We start from the raw sequence: 19,180 nt of genomic DNA, 5'->3' as shown, positions 1-19,180 counted from the left end.
GAAAGCAGCTGGAGATAGAAACTGTTGGGTGACCAACCTCTAACAAATGGAATGGAAACAGCCTAGATCCATGTGTGCCAAACACCCTCTTGAGCTTCCATATGATTTGGTTTTATGCCCCAATTTCAATATAAACGGAAGAGAATCAAATACATTCTCTTGAATCACATCAGTTGCAATAGGATATCAAAAACAGGAAAAGGTTTTGGTATAAGCCATAATGTGGGGTTTTCTTCATAGACTGTTCCTGGACCTGTGACTATTGCCTTCTGTTTTAGGGAATGTCACTGACCAGAGCTGCATCTCTTACATGTTCTAATTTCTCAGCCCTCCATCCCCAGGCCCTGGATTACAAGGTGGAAGTGTGTCTGGCAGAATCATGGCCCAGAAAACTGTTCATGTCCAAATCCATGTATCTGTGAATGAAAGAAGACTTACTGAAGTAATTCATGAAAGTTGCCCTAAGACGACCAGGTTGTCATCTTCCTGTCCCCATCTAATCACCTGTCTATATAAGTAGACAACGTTTCCCAAGAATAGATAGCGAGATGAAAGAAGGGACTATAAGCAAAGGATTCAGACATCCCAAGAAGCCGGCAAAAAGAAATCATTTCAAACCAGGTGCTGGCCTCATGGCTACTAGCTACCCAAAAGGCTGAGATCTGAAGGATCACAGTTCAAAGCCAGCCTGGTCAGGAAAGTCTATAAGAGTCTCATCTCTAACCACCAAGAACCTACAAGTAGAGCTGTGGATCAAATGGTAGAGCTCAATCCTTGAGCACAAATGCTCAGGATCAGCATCCAAACCCTGAGTTCAAGCCCCAAGCAGGCACCAAAAAAAAGTGGAGGGGACAGTTCCTCCCTGGATGCTTCTTAAAGCCACATAGCCCTGCCAAAAGGTCTTTCTGGGATAATTCCATGAAGACTTGCATCAGACTTCAGACTTCCCATTCTAACACTTCCTTTGTGATCATGGGTTATAGCAGCAACAGGAAACTAATTCCACTATGCAGGAGGGCCTCTCTGCTGCATCTCCTGATCCTGAAGGAAGGGATGGAAGGGGGTAGGACAAGAGACACAATTCACATGGGGCTGCAGAGGGGATCACAGCACCCCAGGGGCTTCAGAGCAGGAGAGAACCACTTGAGTCTTGATTCCACAAAAGCAAGCAGCTTTTCAAACATTCTACTACCTGGGCTACACCCTAGACCTATGGTGTGGTAATATCTTACTCCAATCTGCCTGCAAGGTGGAGATTCATCTTCTCCTCAAGGAGAGAGGGCAGAGCTCAGCTTCCAAGTACAGAGTTACAGCAGCCTGTCAGAGCTCAGCGCTCCAGCTCTGCCCCCTGCTCTTTTATCCCCCCTCTATGTTGGTGATTTTCCAGAAACTAACGGGATTTCACACAGCCACCCTCCCTTCACCTGTCTGGACTTATCCTCCTGGGTGTTTGGATCCTTGCAAAGATCCCACCCTGTCTAAGAGACAGTAGGCAAGCATGTACCTGAGAAAGACAACATGATCTGTTAATACAGCATGCACACCATGTACACGGGCCGTGGCTTTTTCCATCCCATGCATTTCTCTAGAGATACATACAAAATGGCCTCATTTGACTCCAACCAGCTATTATTCTTGACCTTCCAGCACATACTTGCTGGGCTATGTAGGGCTTCCCTGAGATAATTCTCCCCATTGAGAATCCAATGTTCAGCCCAATGTGTATTAGAACTGCCCAGGGAGCTCTTAAAAATCCCAAAGTCCCGACCAAATCTCAAATCATTCTAATATTTTTTTAGAGCTCCCTAGGTAATTCTACTATGCAGCCAGAGTTAAAGCATGAATACAGCCAGAGACCTGGGCTGCCATTGAATCCCATGCTCCTCCCCCTACTACCTCTGCTCAAGTAACCAATCAGAAAACCAATCACTCCATTCCCTACTCCCCTTCCTCTGTGTCTTCCTTCTCTACACATCTTATTCCTCTTGCTTCTTCTTAGTTTTTAAAACATTGCTACCATAACCAGGATCTACAGAGTCCTCTGGGAGGCTGTTAAGAGAGCCAGAGCCTCAGATGGCATTCTGGTCCTACAACAGTGGAATCTACATCGTATGGACCCATAGGTGACTCGATGAACATCTCAGCTTGGCAGACTCCATTTTGAAGACATCAGAGCCCAGTACCACAGCAGGAGATTAGCAGCTGGTGAACCAGCTGGTTCTGGAGCAGAGCTCAGATCAGCAGAATGATCATTCATGCTCCAGCAGGGACAGGTGAACATGGGTTCCTTTTCTATTTTTTTTTTTTTTTTTGCCAGCCCTGCGCTTGGGCTCAGGGCCTGAGCACTCTCCCTGGATTTTTTCTCAAGGCTAGGGCTCTACCACTTGAGCCACAGCACCACTTCTGGCTTTTTGCTATGTATGTGGTACCAAGGAATTGAACCCGGGTCTTCATGCATGCTAGGCAAATACTCTACCACTAGGCCAAACTCCCGGCCCTATTTTTTTTTTGATGGATAGGTAGGACTATTGCTGCTAATTACAAAACTACTCCCTTCTCCCCCCCCAAAAAAAAGTTCCTTTCTCTCCTTCTCTGATGCCAGGAAATGTGTAAAAGGCCAGTGTCCATTCACAGGGGATCATTCAGTATCCCCTAACAGGTAGGCCTAGGACATACAACTGGTCACAGCTGTTCTAGCAGATGGACTGAGAGATGCCTTTTCAGTCTAAGCCAGTGTATGTCCTCAGGGGACAAATCTAAGTCCCCTGCAGCCAATGGAATGTCCCCTGGTGCCTCATCTGAGGGTGCCAGCATGCCTCATCTGTAAATCATATTTTAGCCAGTATCAAAAATGAGCTGATTAAATATAAATTATTTTATTAAAACTCATAGGTAATGCCTTCTATTAATTAACATTACTGACAAAAAAAATTTTTTTGAGAGCCTCATTTCACAAGACAAAAGGGTTACTAGTAAGCCAGTAGAAATAGGGGCATTAGCAGAATCATACTGTAAAGACCAAAATGGGTTCAGAGGTCCTTTAGAATCCAGGACTCATCAAACTTCCTGGAAATAAGAATTATCTGTATTCCTTATCTCAGAATTTCCTGGGCCCCCTGAAATGCCCTACATCTGTGAATGAAGGAAATTCACTGAAGACTGTTGAATAATAGAGGGGGGAGGATGGGAAGGAGGTGAGGAAGCCAGTCTGATTAAAATGCTGTACATGCATACATGAAACCATTGAATAATCAGCATACATTAAACAAATAAGAAAGATAGGACTCTGAAGCACGTCTCTGAGGGTATAGATACTAGTAGGAAAGGGTAAAGGAGGTGAGTAGGGTCAAAATACTTCATGTTCATGTATGAAAATGAAACAGTGAAGCTTGTAGAGATTGGCTTGGGAAGGTAATTGGAAAGCTGAGAAAGAGTGATGAAGAATCATTGAAAACAAAGCAAAACAAAAATCCCAGAAACCCACTGGGTTTCTTCAGACAGAAGCCTGGTAACCTACACAGTTTAATTTGTGCCCTGGTGAATGTGCCACCCAGGAGATCTGGAAATGCTGTTGCCTACCCTACTTCTAAACCTTCTGCCCCATGTTTATCTCTGCCCATCTCTGGCAGGTGTCCTTGTTTTTTTAAAAACACAAAAACATTTCCTCTCACATGTATTACCCATTTCTAGGTATAGCCAACTTCTAGCTCCCTCTCATTTCTTTTCATGAATCCTAGTTCTTCCCAACATAGACCAATTTTATAGTTTTTCATAGGACTTATAAAACTATTTTCTTCTTATTTTCAAAAGAAATCTTAAATACTGCCCAAAGGGAAATGCATTTTCTTTCCAAAAATTGCTTACATAAAAAAATTAGTGGCAAATCTCTTTAAACTTCTAAATCGTCTCCATGTTATTCTGGTTTGGGTTGCTGTAACAAAACACCTGAGGTTGGATATTCATAAAGAAAAGAATTTATTTAGCTCACACACAGTTCTGAAGGTTCAAACACATAGTACAAGCTTCTGTTTAGCTTTGGTGCGGATCTCATAGCAGTTGGTATCACAGAAGTAGAAAGTCCTTCATGAACACAGGAAGAGCATGCACGATACATTTAAAAGATCTCTCCAGGTGTGGTGGCTCACACCTATAATCTTAACTACTCAGGAGGCTGAAATTGGAGAATCAAGGTTTAAAGCCAGTCTCAGCAGGAAAATCCCCAAGAGACTCCTCTTTCCATTTAACTACTCAAAAACCAGAAGTGGTAGAGCGCTAGCCTTGAGCACAAAGAGGCTCAGGGACAGTGCCCAGACCCTGAGTGTAAGACCCACAACCAATGACAACAATAACAGCAAAAAGGTCTCAAGGGAGGCCACATAGCCTTATAACAACCCAGTCTTGAAGGAACGAGTCCAGTCCCACAATACCTGCATTAATCCCTTCCTGAGACAGAGACCTCACAACCTAATTACTGTCCTCTAGGATTGCTACTGTGTCCTGTTTTAAAGAACTCTCCCACTCTGCCGGTTAACTACTTATGCAGCCCCACAATTTACTTTGCATGGATTAAACAAAGATTTATGAAACACTTGGCACAGTCTAAGGCATTTTTGCACTGTATTGACTGTAGTGGCTACTGATGGAAAAATCCATCCACATAGTTTGGTTACATTTGCCTATAAGACCCTCATCAAAGATGAGCTCTGTGCTTTTGCCCATAATCATAATTACCGCCAATTTAGCCATTAGGAAGGGTTTCAGAGATCCCCTAAAACACCCCTTCTCGGTCTGCTCAGTCCATAAATAAGTTCAGTTCCTCAGGATTTCACAAGCCAGTTAAGGAGGCAAAATTTTCTTAAAGAAATGACATGAGGGGGGCCGGGAGTTTGGCCTAGTGGTTAAAGTGCTTGCCTAGCATGCATGAAGACCCGGGTTCGATTCCTCGGTACCACATACATAGATTAAAAAAGCCAGAAGTGGTGCTGAGGCTCAAGTGGTAGAGCTCTAGCCTTGAGAAAGTCCAAGGACAGTGCTCAGGCCCTGAGCTCAAGCCCAGGACTGGCAAAAAAAAAAAGAAATGACATGAGGGTCCAGGAGTTTGGCCCAGTGGTAGCGTGCTTGCCTAGCATGCCCGAGGATCCAGGTTTGATTCTTCAGTACCACTTACATAGAAAAAAGCCAGAAATGGTGCTGTGGCTCAAGTGGTAGAGCTCTAGCCTAGAGAAAGCCCAAGGACAGTGCCCAGGCCCTGAGTTCAAGGCCCAGGACTGGCAAAAAAAAAATAAACAGAAAGAAATGACATGAAGTGACATGAAAAGGACCCTTTCAATTGATGTATCAATATCTCGACTATATGCCCGTGAAGATGCATTTGTTCGCAAGCTGTGAGGGGAGGGGTTTGGGGGGGGAGCTTGGAGGCAGGACTCATCTTCACTGGAGATGAGACAAGAGGACATGGGCGTACTCACTCACTGTGAGCATTTCATGAGACATCCCCTCTCCACCCAGACCCGCTGGAGCCTGGCTGAGTACAGACATCCCCATCAGTTCTCATTCCTCTAGCACATCACTACGTAAAAAGTCTTCTATGCCCTCTGCTCAACAGTTTCCAAGCCTGTTCTCATGGCTTCTGCACAGAGTTTCAGCTTTGGGGGTGGGGGGGGGAGCGTCATGGGACTTGAACTCAGCCTGGGTGCTGTCCCTGAGCTCTTCAGCTCAAGACTACCACCCTACCGTTGAGCCAAGCCCCACTTCCTATTTTCTCAGGGTTAATTGGAGATAAGAGTCTCAGATCCTTTTGTGCCCGGGCTTTGAACCTTGATCCTCAGATCTCAACCTCCTGAGTAGCTAGGGTTACAGGCTGAGTTTCATCTCTTGAGAAGGAGCCTCATCCTGCTGCCCACTGAGCATCCTGTTACTGGAATGGGTTACTGGAGCCATGAGGTAAGAAGGGTAGAGTGGCCTTCTTGATTGCACTACTGCTCTGCAGTTTTGGGGCTGGCCCACTGGGAGCAGCTAGCAGCAGGCACTCTCTTCCTGGAGAGGAGGGTGTAGGGTAGCCTGGGAACCAGCTGCCCTATAGATGAGATCCTTCTTTTCCCAGGATTCCTCTTGACAGTACTTCTGTTCATTAGCAACGTGCATTCCATGGTAAGGTTTTTAGTCTCTATAAGGAAGGCAAAGTCTGGGAATGGTTAGGTGATTTCTCAAGATTCAACAGCCGGGCAATGGATCAGTAAAAAGTAGAGTTTGTTCTTTCTGAGTTCTAAAACAGCCTAATTTGCTTCCAATGTACTATAAGGATGCCATCCTACTACCTTGCATCATCTCTCCACAGTGGGGTGTTTGATGAACCTAATGGACATCTTTGATACAGCTTCCATGCCAAAGGACCCACCTTGATTTCTGTCTTCTCCCAAAAGGAATAACTTTCCAACACATTGCTTTTCTTTCCTGTTCTTACTCTTCAGAGACAATCCCGCCACCCAGTTCAACCTGAAAACTCACATGAATTCTCAAGATCTGAAGATAGCGATAGAGAAAATTACTCAGAGGGGAGGACTTTCTAATGTAGGTATGTGACCCAGATTCAGATCATTTCTATTTTGTTACCATGACTTTCTTTCTCCTTGGTTATCTTCTATCATTCTAGGTAGAAGTAAGAGGAAAAAAGAATCCATTAAGAAATGACTCACATACTATTTTCTGAAGTATTATAGGTTCAGGAGGCATGTCCTTTAAAGGCATGTCCTTGGAATATCTCCACCCTATGAACATCTTTCTAATGCCACAAGCATTAGTATTTGGCAAATACAGAGCCTTTTATGCTAAGTAAATACTAACAGCTAGTGCCTCTGAATCTATGGACTTTCACACAAGCATGACAGAGTTGATTTCTGATTTGTTTTCAACTTAATACTTACATTTACAAAATTCCAATGAGAAAAGAAAATGTCAGAAGGTAACCTATTTTCCTGATAAGAGCAGAGAGGTATCTGACCAACTGGTATACCTTTTTTTCCCGCTGGTGATATGTTCTAAATCTGGCTCTGTATCACTCGGGGCTTGAGTTCAGAGACAACAGTCCAGCTAACTGACTGAAGCACTAAGTGATTTATTTCTGAAGGAAGCAGCTCAGCTACTGGATGAGCTTTCAGAGCTGACTTTTCTAGGCTTTTTTTTTTTTCCAGTCCTGAGCTTGAGCTCAGGGCCTTGGGCTTTCTCACGGCTAAAGCTCTACCACTTGAGCCTCAGCACCATTTCCGGCTTTTTTCTATGTATGTGGTACCGAGGAATCAAACCTGTGTCTTTGTGCATGCTAGGCAAGCACTCTACCACTAGGCCAAACTCCCGGCCCCATTTTCTAGGCATTTTTTTTAAACCAGCCTCCAACTCTTTCAAGATCAAGAATCCATTTTCTGAACACTGCTCACAGCTTCTGCAGGAACCTGCCCCATGCAGGAAGCTGCCATGATCAGAAAGCTGCTTCTACAGCTTATAGCTCCAGATCTATGTGCCCCGCTCCACACTCCATTTACACCCTCAAAAGGGATCTTCACCTCCATCCATCTCAACACCATCAAAACTAGCAGCTCAGCACAGCACCTCTGTTAACAGTGCCCCTGACAAAGCCTTGTCAGCAGAAATAGCAACAACAGAAGCAGAGCCTCTGCCTCGCTTTCATCTTCTAAATCCCATTTTTTAAAAAAATCATGAAGCTAAAACAAAACTGGGAATTTAGATGCCAGGGAGCATGGACAATGTTTCCTGTTCCTTTGATGGAAATTCAGCCTTTCATTCCTAGGGGACCATTTAGGTAAAAGTTTTTCTCCACTACTTGCTAATCCCTACAACTTTTTTTTTCCCAAATCAAGACAATTGGAAACTACAAGTTTAACATGAAACTAGGTGCACGACATTCTGACTGTGCCAAATGCCATTGAATTGTTCTCCTGAAAATGCCACTGAATTATCCATCTAAAAATAGTTATGATGATTAAAAAAAATAGAAAGCAGTGATGGGCGGGGGCGGGGGAAGAAGCATGATATTTTTTTGCACCTCTTTGTGCTGCTATGATCTATTCTTGTATTTATAATTGCCACCATCATTCTATGTACTGGTATTCTTTTTCTTCCAGGTCGGGCCATCTCCTTTGTGACCAAGAACTTCTTTTCTAAAGCTAATGGAAACAGAGGTGGTGCTCCGAACGTGGTGGTGGTGATGGTGGATGGCTGGCCCACAGACAAGGTGGAGGAGACATCCAGATTTGCAAGAGAGACAGGAATCAACATCTTCTTCATCACTGTCGAAGGCCCTGGTGAAAATGAGAAGCAGTATGTTGTGGAGCCCAACTTTGCAAACAAGGTAGATAAGTAGCCTGAGCCCCAACACAGGGCCCCTGTACTCTCCAAAGTTATGATGCCCTTTGGAACCTTGAATTACTTCCTCAAGCAAGCCCTAAGTCCATCCCTAGGCCAGGAACTTGGGGACAGAGAGGAAGAGCAACACCCCTAACGTCTCATTTGAGGCCCTTCTTTCTCTTTCTACAGATCCAGGGAATTCTGACCAGGGAGGCTTCAACACAAGCACACAAGCAGGCACACGTGTATGCACACCTACACAAACACATGTACACTGCCTCACACACACTGACTATGAATGAATCCACCTGATCAATGAGAGGAGAGGTTAGTAGCTCCTGGAGGTGATGCTTCCAGGGGGCTCGGGGTCCTGGGAGATGTGCCAGGACAGACGGGGGGGACCTTGGGCCTCCTGCTCGCATTCCTCCTAGGTCATCTTAGGGTGGCATCCAGTGGACTCCATGGAAACGTTCCTCAAACTAGAAGGAAAGGAGAAAGGGAGATGGGAAAGGGGGAGGGAGAAAGGAGGGAGGAAAGGAGGCCAGCCAGCTTGACCTGGAGAGGCTCTGTCTTTGGTGCTCTTCTGACTCTAATATTCTATGTGTTCAGAGCTAACAGGGTACTGTATACTAAACTGCTGACCATTTCTGGATCCCTGAAATTCTTGTTCTGTTTCCAATCCTTTCTGTGTTCATTTTTTTTGTCTAGTACCCTAAACCCGTGTCTCCTTTCTTATGAAGTTTTCTCCCTCCAGAGTCCAGGATCCATTTTCCCTTCATCTCTTGAGCTCTATAACATCTCTGCCTAGGTGACTGATTCTCCTCCTGCCCTCCTTTTTTTTTTTTTTTTTTTTTTTTTTGCCAGTCCTGGGCTTGAGCTCAGGGCCTGAGCACTGTCCTTGGATTTTCTCAAGGCTAGAGCTCTACCACTTGAGCCTCAGCACCACTTCTGGTTTTTTTCTATGTATGTGGTACCGAGGTACCCCGGTCTTCGTGCATGCTAGGCAAGCAGTCTACCACTAGGCCAAACTCCCGGCCCCTCTCCTCCCTTTTTGATGTCCTGTAAGAACTTTAAATCCAACAAAGAGCCAACTTCATTGCCTTCTCTATCCAAACTGCCTCCTTTTATCTGAACTATTTCACACTCATCCCCAGGCCATGGCAGCCCCCAATTCCTTGAGGACTCATTGCCCTCACCTGCTCCTTCCATCCCCAGGGCTGCCTCCCCATCTGTTTCCCTCCTGGATATGCCTAGTTTTCTGTAGATTTCACAGTGAGGCCCATCTTGAGTTTACAAAGCATTCCCATAATCTTGTGAGGTGCTGGTGCCAAATCTCTACTGATCCCCATTGCCAATGAGGCCTTCTGGAGTGGGATATCAGCACAGCTTCCTGACACACACAAGCCCTGGCCAACTGGTCCCCTGTCCTCAGCCAGCATGACCTCCTTCTCCTTCCATGGCTTTGCGTGGACTTCTCCATCCACTGGCTGGACCTGTGCACGCAGCATGCCCCGTTTAAATTTTCATAAGCCACTCTGAAAAATGTCTGGCTAGTTTGTGTTTCAAAACAACTTTTCTAATTCTGTAAGTTCATCTGCAGTCATGTGGTCTATGATTCCCACTCCCTACCAAGAGGCAGAGACAATGAAGAAACCCTCACCTTATGGAGTCTAGTCCACTCACTTCCAAGAAAATGCCAACCAATCTGTTTAATATTTATTTGTAGTTGCCTTCAATTTTCTCTGGAATGTGCATAGGCACAACTAAATAAATATTCATTTGTTTGGAAGCAGGGCTAAGTGGAGAGTAGAGCTTGGGGTTGGAAGGCCAACAGATTTGTCTTCCAGGCTCAGAGGCTCAGATTGTCCTTTTGCAGTCAGCCTTCCCTTGAGAGAGTAAGGTATAATTCTACCTTGTAGGGTCAGGGGGGATTTGATGTGAAAATCTCCCCCAAGAGCTTCTAGTGGGAAGCTGTGAGTCTTTCCACAAGGTGCATGGCTGCTGTGGAAACGTCACTTCTGTTGTTTTTTGTCAAGTGTGCATGCACACATGCATTCTGCTTTCTCCTTTTGAATGAAAAAGCTTTAAAATGTATTTTATTTTATTGTAAAAGGGATGTACGGAAGGGTTACAGTTGCATAAGTCAGGTAGTAACAAGAAATGTTGAACCCCCTCTTGTTTTTCTCCCCCTCCGCCTCCCACTAACCCTCCCCGCCCCCCACGCTGTATAGGTCATTTCTGACGTAGTTTCTTGTGAGTGTCGCCGTTACATTGTTTCACCCTTTGTCCTTTGTCTCAGCATTTTGTTTTTCCCCTTCCAATCAGACAAACATATACACAAGACACAGGGTACCAAAGCAATACACAGTGACAACAGTGGATAAACCAAAGGGTGGGGCAGGAAGGAAAGAAGCATTGATTTCACACAGTACATAAAAAAAAACAACAAAAAAAAAAAACCCCTCTTATTTCCACATTTTGAAGCTCATTTCGATTAACACCTTTTTTTTTTTTAATGGTCATATGTGCACAGCTGTTGAGCTGTTATGATCCTCTGCTAGGTTGCTCCTAGACCGATACCAAATGGGTGGAGAAAATATGGTGCACAGGCGTCATGGAATTCCACGTTTCCATCAGAAAGGATGACACCGCCCTGTTTATTCGGGGTGGGGAGGGAGAGAAAGACTTGGGAAAAGAAATCATGTTCCATGAAATAAGCCAGACCCAAAGAAACACAGGCTCCATGGTTTCCCTGGCCAGCAATCCTTAGCCAAAGCTTCGTTTCGGGTGCCCAGGGACGCGGGGATGGAGGGGGTCCTCGAGGCTGCCGCGCCCGGGCGCCCAGGAGCTGGGGTGCGGGGGGGTCCGCGGGAGGACCGGCGCCCCATCCGATGCGCTCCCCGCGCCTTGCCATCCAGGCGGTGTGCAGGCCCGACGGCTTCTACGCGCTGGCGGTGCCCAGCTGGCCGGGCCTGCGCGCGGCGGTGCGGCCGCTGGCGAGGCGCGTGTGCGCGGCGCGACGCCTGGCCTGCAGCAAGACCTGCCTCAACTCGGCCGACCTGGGCTTCGTCATCGACGGCTCCAGCAGCGTGGGCACCGGCAACTTCCGCACCGTGCTGCAGTTCGTGGCCAACATCAGCCGGGCCTTCGAGGTCTCGGACACGGACACGCGCGTCGGGGCCGTCCAGTACACCTACGAGCAGCGCCTGGAGTTCGGCTTCGACGCCTACAGCACCAAGGCCGACCTCCTCCGCGCCATCGCGAGGGTCGGGTACTGGAGCGGCGGCACCAGCACCGGGGCTGCCATCCGGTACGCCCTGGAGCGCCTCTTCCACAAGTCCAAGCCCAGCAAGAGGAAGGTGATGATCCTCATCACCGACGGCAGGTCCTACGACGACGTGCGCATCCCGGCCATGACCGCCCATCAGAAGGGTGAGTGGACGCCGCGGCTCCGGGGGGCTCTGGGGAGGGCTCCGGGGAGGGCGGGGGGGCCCGGGGGGGCTTCAGGGAGGACCCAGGGGGCTCTGGGGGTCACTAGGGGGCACCGGGGGGCTCCAGGGAGGACCCAGGGGGCTCTGGGGGTTACTAGGGGGCACCGGGGGGCTCCAGGGAGGACCCAGGGGGTTCTGGGGGGCACCGGGGGTTACCGGGGGACTCTGGGGGGCATCGGGGGGCTCTGGGGGTCACTGGGGGCACCGGGGGGCTCCGGGGAGGACCCCGAGGGGGTTCTGGAGGGCTATGGGGGGCACCCGGGGGCTTTGGGGGTCCCGGGGGCACCGGAGGGCTCTGGGGGTCACGGGGGGCACCGGGGGCTCCAGGGATGACCCTGGGGGATTCTGGGGGGCCCTGGGGAACCAGGGGGCTCTGGGGGGCACCAGGGAGCACCGGGGCTCCGGGGGCTGTGGGGGGCACCGGGGGGCTCAGGGGAGGACCCCGGGGGGGTTCTGGAAGGGGCAGATAGTAATAAGAATAAAGGTAAACAAGCAGGGCATGGGGTCTCAAGACTGTAATGCCAGGTACGCTGAGGTCAGCTAGCTCAATGACTGAGCAGAGTAAATTGAATTCTCAAACTGACAGGCCCAGAGCATCGTGTGCTTTGGAGCAGTTCTGGTTTGGGTTCTGGACCAGGAGACATGAGGGGAAGGCGCCTTCAGGATGCCTTTCCTTAGGCTTCACCTGCTCTCCGTCCCCCTCAGGAGTGATCACCTACGCCATAGGCGTGGCGTGGGCTGTCCCCGAAGAGCTGGAGATCATAGCCACCCGCCCCGCCAGGGACCACGCCTTCTTTGTGGACGAGTTTGATCACCTCTACACTTCAGTTCCCAAGATCATCAGGAACATTTGCACCGAGTTCAACTCACAGCCTCGGAACTGAGTTCAGGGATGGTACTGTCTCCCCGGTTGATTCTGGGCCCATCTCCCTCTCTTCCCAGGCACAGGGACGCCTTGAGAAAACAAAACGTGTTGTTACTCTCTCTTTTTCCCCTTGGCCATTGTGGTGCTGGTATGGTGTTCATAGTTGGAGTTAGAAAGATGACCAGCCATGTGTAGAGTGAACTGAAACCACAGGCCATTTGAGGATGTGAAGAAGTTGATATTCTAACGATTGTTTGCAAAACACAGATTGAGAGTGCGGCCCTTAGGATAGTCTTAAAGTGGAGCTTTGGTGAGAAGTTTTCATTTTCATTAGAATTCTGTAACCCTCAGTTTGGTCACAATAATGTAAGAGTTGTTGCTTAATTAAAAGGATAGAAGGATGCAGCGTTTTTGATTGAGTGATGTGGGGTGCTCCCGGGGTTTGTGTGAGGGCGGCCTGGGGCTCTTCTCAGCCTAGGGTGACAGCACTTTCACCAGGAAGTAGAGAGATGCCTTACAGCACAAGAGTTGCCTGAATCCTCAAGACCCTGAAACAAACTGTGTCCAGCAGACGCAGTACATTGGCTACTCATTGCAATCACGTTCCAGGTTCACCCTTCCCAGTGAAATCTGACTCTCTGGAATTGCAACCTGAGCAGGTTTTGAACAGCTTCCTGGCCCTTCTGTGTAGCCAGAAGGAAAAAGTACCCACTCTGCCTGAGAAGCTAGAGATGCAGCAGTTTCCTGAGAGAAGCTCTGTGTCTGCTGTCCTGGGGCTATCTAGTTTATAACACGGGTTCTAGATTTGTCAATAGTAGCTAAGTACTCTCATTTTTTTCCTTTTGTATTAAAATAAGCTGGGAGGAATTTGATTAACCTTCACTTCCTCTGCCCAAGGACACATCTGTTTCAGCATATAAAATGCATGTCCAAAGGGGACCATTCAACAGAATGCTATAGACAGAGACAACTTCGTTGTTATGCCTTATAAAGATGTGTGTTGAAGAACAAAAAAAAAATAGAGGCCATGTCTATTCCTGGGACCAGCTATTTGCATGAAATACATTGGAGGGTGTCATCAAACAGAACTTGATCAGAGCCTACCTAAGCTCTGAGGACCTGGAGAGAGAATACATTACCAGTTTATAATGTATGATCTGTAGGAAAGACTCAATTAAAGCAGCCAACTTTCACTTTGAAGGCCATTGCAATCATTTTTGTTTCAAAGTGTGTCCAATTATGAAAACTTTTTAAAAGGGAAATTCTTCAGCAAGACACCAGTAGCCTGGTACCAGTCTTCGGCTTGATAAGTAAGAAGGTAAAGGTGCTGGTGTTTCTGGGACCTTGCTGCTGAGAGAGAAGCACCCCCTGAGTCCACTCTGGTGGATGGGGGGTGGGCTGGGGTGAAAGGCAGGGTTATGGAACCTGAGTTTGCACAGAGCCTTTTGGACCTGCAGGTCCTGATGGATGGCGTCGAAGTCTGGGCTTCCACTACTGCTCAGCAACCTAAGCTCTGCTCAGGGCTGCTTATATCCATCCTTAGAGACTGTCAACCTCTCCACCAGCAAAAGAGGAGCCACAGGCCAGACGGCTACACAGACAAGGAGGGCCAAATGATGTGTCCAAGTGGCTCTTGATCACTTTTTGTAGTGGTAGGAATATCCACCCCAACCTTTCCCCACCCTATCTTGTTCTGCACACCGCTGGGCATTGGTCTGGCCTTGGCAGAGTTCTCTGAGTACTGCAGATTCTAGACCAAATCTCCTAAGGAAATCCTATCTTTCGCTCTGTGGTCTCAATAGAAATATCACTCCAATACCCTTTCTTCTCAAAGTAGACAAGGAATGGGGAGCCATCATCTCCAGAGACCTACACTCTTCAAACTCCACTCAGCTTCATTTCCCCACATCTCATAAATTAAGGCCCTTTGACAGAAATTTCTATGCTAAGGGTCAAAGTTTTTTTTTAATTTCTGTTTATTTTTTTTTAATTTTATTGTCAGGGTGATATATAGAGGGGTTACAGTTATATTTGTAAGGTAATGAGTACATTCTCAATTTCTCCCACTTTGTCTCTTCGGGTCAAAGTTTTGCAATAAAGGATATCATTTAAAAAAAATTCTGGGGTAAGGAGTTTGGCCTAGTGGTAGGGTGCTTGCTTAGTATGCACAAAGACCGGGGTTCGATTCCTCAATATTACATACATAGAAAAAGCCAAAAGTGGTGCCATGACTCAAGTCATAGAGCTCTAGCCTTGAAAAAGCCCAAGGACAGTGCTCAGGCTGTGAGCTCAAAAACAGGACTGGCAAAAAAAAATAAAAAATAAAAAATTCTGGCCAATATGACAAAGTTCAAATATTTCTTATTTCTCTGGGACTCTTTAATAGTCCTTTTTGAACAGTACAAAATCTGAATAAAGCAACTGTCCCACCCATTGTCTCAGGGGGCAGCATGAATTTAGAGACAGTGCTCCTATGTCGAAGGAGTTTTCAACCTAAAATAATCATAATAATATGCTATTTCCAACCAAAATCCTAAGAAAAGATCTCCCCTTAGATTTCAATACATAAAAGCTGGTAAAAGTAGAAATATGCTTGAAAATATGATTTGCTTTGGAGAAAGACATTGCCTTTTAGGAATTCACAGACTGGTGGGAAATCACAAGAAATGAAGAATTAAAATGGTCACTATCATGAGAGTATGCCCAAAGTGCATAACTTGTCATTGAAAACATCATCAGGGGAAATAGAACAGTAATTATGCCTAACTCTGAGTGTTTGTCTAAGATTGGACACTGCCATAAAGTTTCCCGCATATTGACTCACCTCCATGATTTGCTGAGATTATCTTTAAGATCCCATGTCACCGAACATGCATCTGAAGGCATTAGGGCAAAGGTTAACTTGCCCAGGGCCATCGAGCTAGTGAGAGACTGCTCTGAAAATCAATCCCAGGGTCTACATACTAATCCACTTTGCTTCTCATAAAAGGGCTACACAAGATAACCAAAATGGTTGTCTAGGGAATCATCTGGTAAGCTTGAACACTTAAAATACACATTCCACAAAGTATGCCCAGCATCTGTTAATACAATTAACATATAATCTGAACAGAGCTTGGGAGATATCCAGTGTAAACTGCACATTCCCCAAGACTCGCTCTGATTCCCTGGACAGCTATCTCACTGTCATTAAGAACAGATGATGCTCGTCTACACTCCATCAACCCCATGGATTCCTCAACATATGCAGCCCCTCCAACTGTGCTGGTAATCTAGTCATCCTCAAGTCTCAGACCAAATGCCGTCTCCTCTTTGGACCCTTCTCTGACTTACCCAGATAAATTTAGGCTCTCTGGCTATAGAATTCCCATCTAGTTTCCAGAAATCTTAGTTGTTTCTCCTTCAGGGACACAAACTTTCATACACGATCAAAATTTGGAGTCCAGAAAAATAAAAGATTTGACTTGAATTTACCTGATAATAGCAGCCCTGATACAGTCCCACCGATGGAATGAAGGGTAGATAAGTTTGGGGAGAAGCAGGAAGTGGTGACAGGAGAGAATTCATTTCATGCAGGTTGTACCACTCTCTCCACTGTACTTCTAATCATTGTCTGTCTAGGACGAGAGTTCTCTCCTCTGGTCCTCTCCTTCTCATTTCTCCCACAGAAATGAACATTCTTTTTTTTTTTTTCCATTTACTCTCCTGAGTTTGATTTAACAAACATTATTAAGTCTGTGTGAGGTCAAGCGTTGGGATACATCAGGGTACAGAGATGAATGTGACATAAGCCCCATGGGACATGCTTTCAGACTAGTGTGAGAGAAATACATGCACGGACAATGTTTTGCTAAAGTGACAGTCACTGAAGGCTTTCTGGGCTGGGTTTTCAGAGATGAATCCATTTCATCTGGGTAAAGAAAAGCGTAGCAGAGGGAAGGGTAGGAGCAGAGATAAGGAGTCAAAACAGTGTGAACAAGAGTAGCCAGAAGCAAAACTGGAGACCAGGCCAGACTGGGACCAGGCCAAGGGAGGCTGTATTGATGAAGGTTTCCTAGCATGAAAGGAAGAGAAACCTCATTTGTAAGTAACTTTGTAGGAGCTCAAGCAAAGGGGAACTTGAGGGTGGGAAACTTCAGTCACTTATGAACCCCAAGTCTGGGGAAATAGGAGAGCCTCAGAAATGGAATGAAGACAGAAGCAGGAACACATGCTTTTGAAGTTCTTGAAGCTTCAGGTTTCTTCAATGGATATGTGTTCTCAAGTTCCTGAGTTTGGGCTGAATGATATCCATCCAGCTCTGTGTAGTCTTCCTTCATTGGGTTTGGAAGCTTTTGTCTAAGAAAGCCAGTGCCTTCCTGTAAGATTCCCCGTGACAGCCAGATGTTGCTTGTGACACACCATTGGCTGGTGAGAAGCTCCTCGGATGGTCAGGGAGGCAGACTATCTATTACAAGGACAAGGACGTGATCTACTTCTGTTCCTCTGGGAAGGTCTCACTGAGGAGAAAAGTTCTACTTACATCATCGTCATCCACATGGAAAACAAGGTTGAAAGACCATCATTTCAAAGCCGACATTGCCTGCTTTTTAAAATGTCTTTTAATTGCAAAATACTGAGCTGAACTTTCTCTCTTGCCATTTCTTTTATACAAACTGGGCCCAGAGGCAGGGAGCTGCCCAAATAAGCAAATGTTATACTCAGCTGGGCAGCCCAGAATTCGCTTTAAAAAAAAAAAAAGATAATTTCTGCTGAATAGCTCCTTTCTATGACTCCTCCAGTCTCACACTCGCTTAAGGTGAGCAGGGTATATTTAGGTTAGTGGCAAATTGGATTCTAGATTCTCCACAAGGAGCCTTTACATGATGGCCCAGCAGAAACCATAGGAACTGTGCCAACATGCAAGCATAACCCAAAATCAATTTAATTGTTGTTGGTCTGACACCCCCAAGACATCTGTAAACCTGTATTCGGATATGATACTGATTTTTGTTTCATTGCTTGAATGTCCTGCCAGTTCTCGTTGGAACCTCAGTGTAAGAGTGTTTCTTTCACAGTCTCAATAGGAAGGTTGTGTAGCATTTTAAAGCCAAAGACTAAACAGGGACAAGTTGAAAAAGTTGCGCACCACCGTGGTAATAACTAAGATATGCAGCAAGCAAAAGAAATCAGCACACAGAGTTCACCAAAAGACAACATGGCAGTGTAATTTGTTTTCTCCTAAGAGAATACTCGTGTTGAACTGCAGACATCATCAGCATGGAAACAGATGGGACCTTTCCAGTGTGTAAGGTCCAAGTGCCAGGCCTGGAAACATCCAGAGCGCTGCTTCTGCCCGCAGCCAGGGGCATCCCCTCGCAGTGGGAAGGCCATCTTTCTTCCTGGAGACTTACAGTCCTCCAGAGCCCACAGCAAAGATCTCCACAAACCAAACACTGGTAGTTCCACGGGGCCTCGGGAGAGCTGCCTACCTAGGAAACAGCCGAGACTGACCTGACAGGGCCCACAGTCTTGGTCCTCAGCAGAGCTGGAGAATCCGTGAGGAAAGGCCCAAAGCCCAGTCCTGCAGGATTCTGGTGAGGACAAGCCCATAGGACTGAGTCGACACGGTATTTATAGGTTGGAGAGATTTGGGGAAAGGTTGGTGACCACGGTAAACAAACAAACAATAAACAATGATTGACCTCCGGTATGAAGTCCCTGTATATAAAGCCCGTGGGGTTGAATACAATGTGCCTCTTTGGACCAACCTTCTCCCATGCTCTTTTGGGAGTGAGGCTGGTCTTGCACGGCCATCAACTATCATGAGTCTCCTGTGTGTCAAATGCAGTTTATCACTTATTCCATCCTCAGTTAGTATTCCCTGTTTGCCGAGGTCAGTGTGATGCAGAGAGGTCAGGGAGTTGCCCAGTTCACACAATCTGTAGAAAGGAAAGTTTTGCCATGAACCCAGGCTTCCTGACTGCAGATTCTGTACAGAACGGCAACCTGGCTATTTTCTGCCATTCCCTCCCCTCGTCTTCACCCTCAGTTCCTCTCTTTCCCTGGCTTCCATCTTTTCAGTCACACCATGGAGAACCATCTCTTCAACTCCACACACTTTAAGGTTTCGCTGGATCTGTTTTGCATCCTGCCACATGGAATTCCAGATCATAGAAGCTAGTGTCACTTGGATAGCTATTCCCACCAGGCAGCACCTGAGGCAGCACATGGAGGGACATACTTTTAGCTTTGCTTTCTGAATATAGCCTCGTTTCTATATCCTGTGAAACAGATCTCTATTTTCTGGAAAATATTAGGAATGGAGAAAATTCATTTTACTTTAATTTGATTCCTTTTCTACGGCAATTTCTAAATAAAATCACATAAACTCATTCAGGCTATGAATCTTTCAAAACCAAGAGGTCTTTGTAATGTGTTGCTTTTGGTCTCCAGGTCTAGAATTCTCCACAGTGAAGTTTTC

At 46.4% G+C, this 19,180-nt stretch overlaps 1 protein-coding gene across 1 annotated transcript in view; it reads left to right on the top strand.

The window, feature by feature from the left end:
* The window catches only part of Vit (vitrin), a 92,766-nt gene extending 79,864 nt beyond the window's left edge, over positions 1-12,902 (top strand). The window contains exons 11-14 of the mRNA XM_090336173.1: positions 6,471-6,574; positions 8,139-8,365; positions 11,280-11,793; positions 12,558-12,902. Coding sequence (XP_090192299.1) covers positions 6,471-6,574; positions 8,139-8,365; positions 11,280-11,793; positions 12,558-12,736 — 1,024 coding nt within the window. The 3' untranslated portion in view covers positions 12,737-12,902. The remainder of the gene's footprint in view (positions 1-6,470; positions 6,575-8,138; positions 8,366-11,279; positions 11,794-12,557) is intronic.
* Positions 12,903-19,180: the final 6,278 nt, after the last annotated feature.

This window comes from Megascapheus bottae, chromosome 7 (assembly GCF_031878675.1).
Source record: "Megascapheus bottae isolate mThoBot1 chromosome 7, mThoBot2.hap1, whole genome shotgun sequence".
NCBI lineage: Eukaryota > Metazoa > Chordata > Mammalia > Rodentia > Geomyidae > Megascapheus > Megascapheus bottae.
The sequence above is the reverse complement of the archived record's forward strand: the minus strand, read 5'-3'. Positions and strand labels throughout refer to the sequence as shown.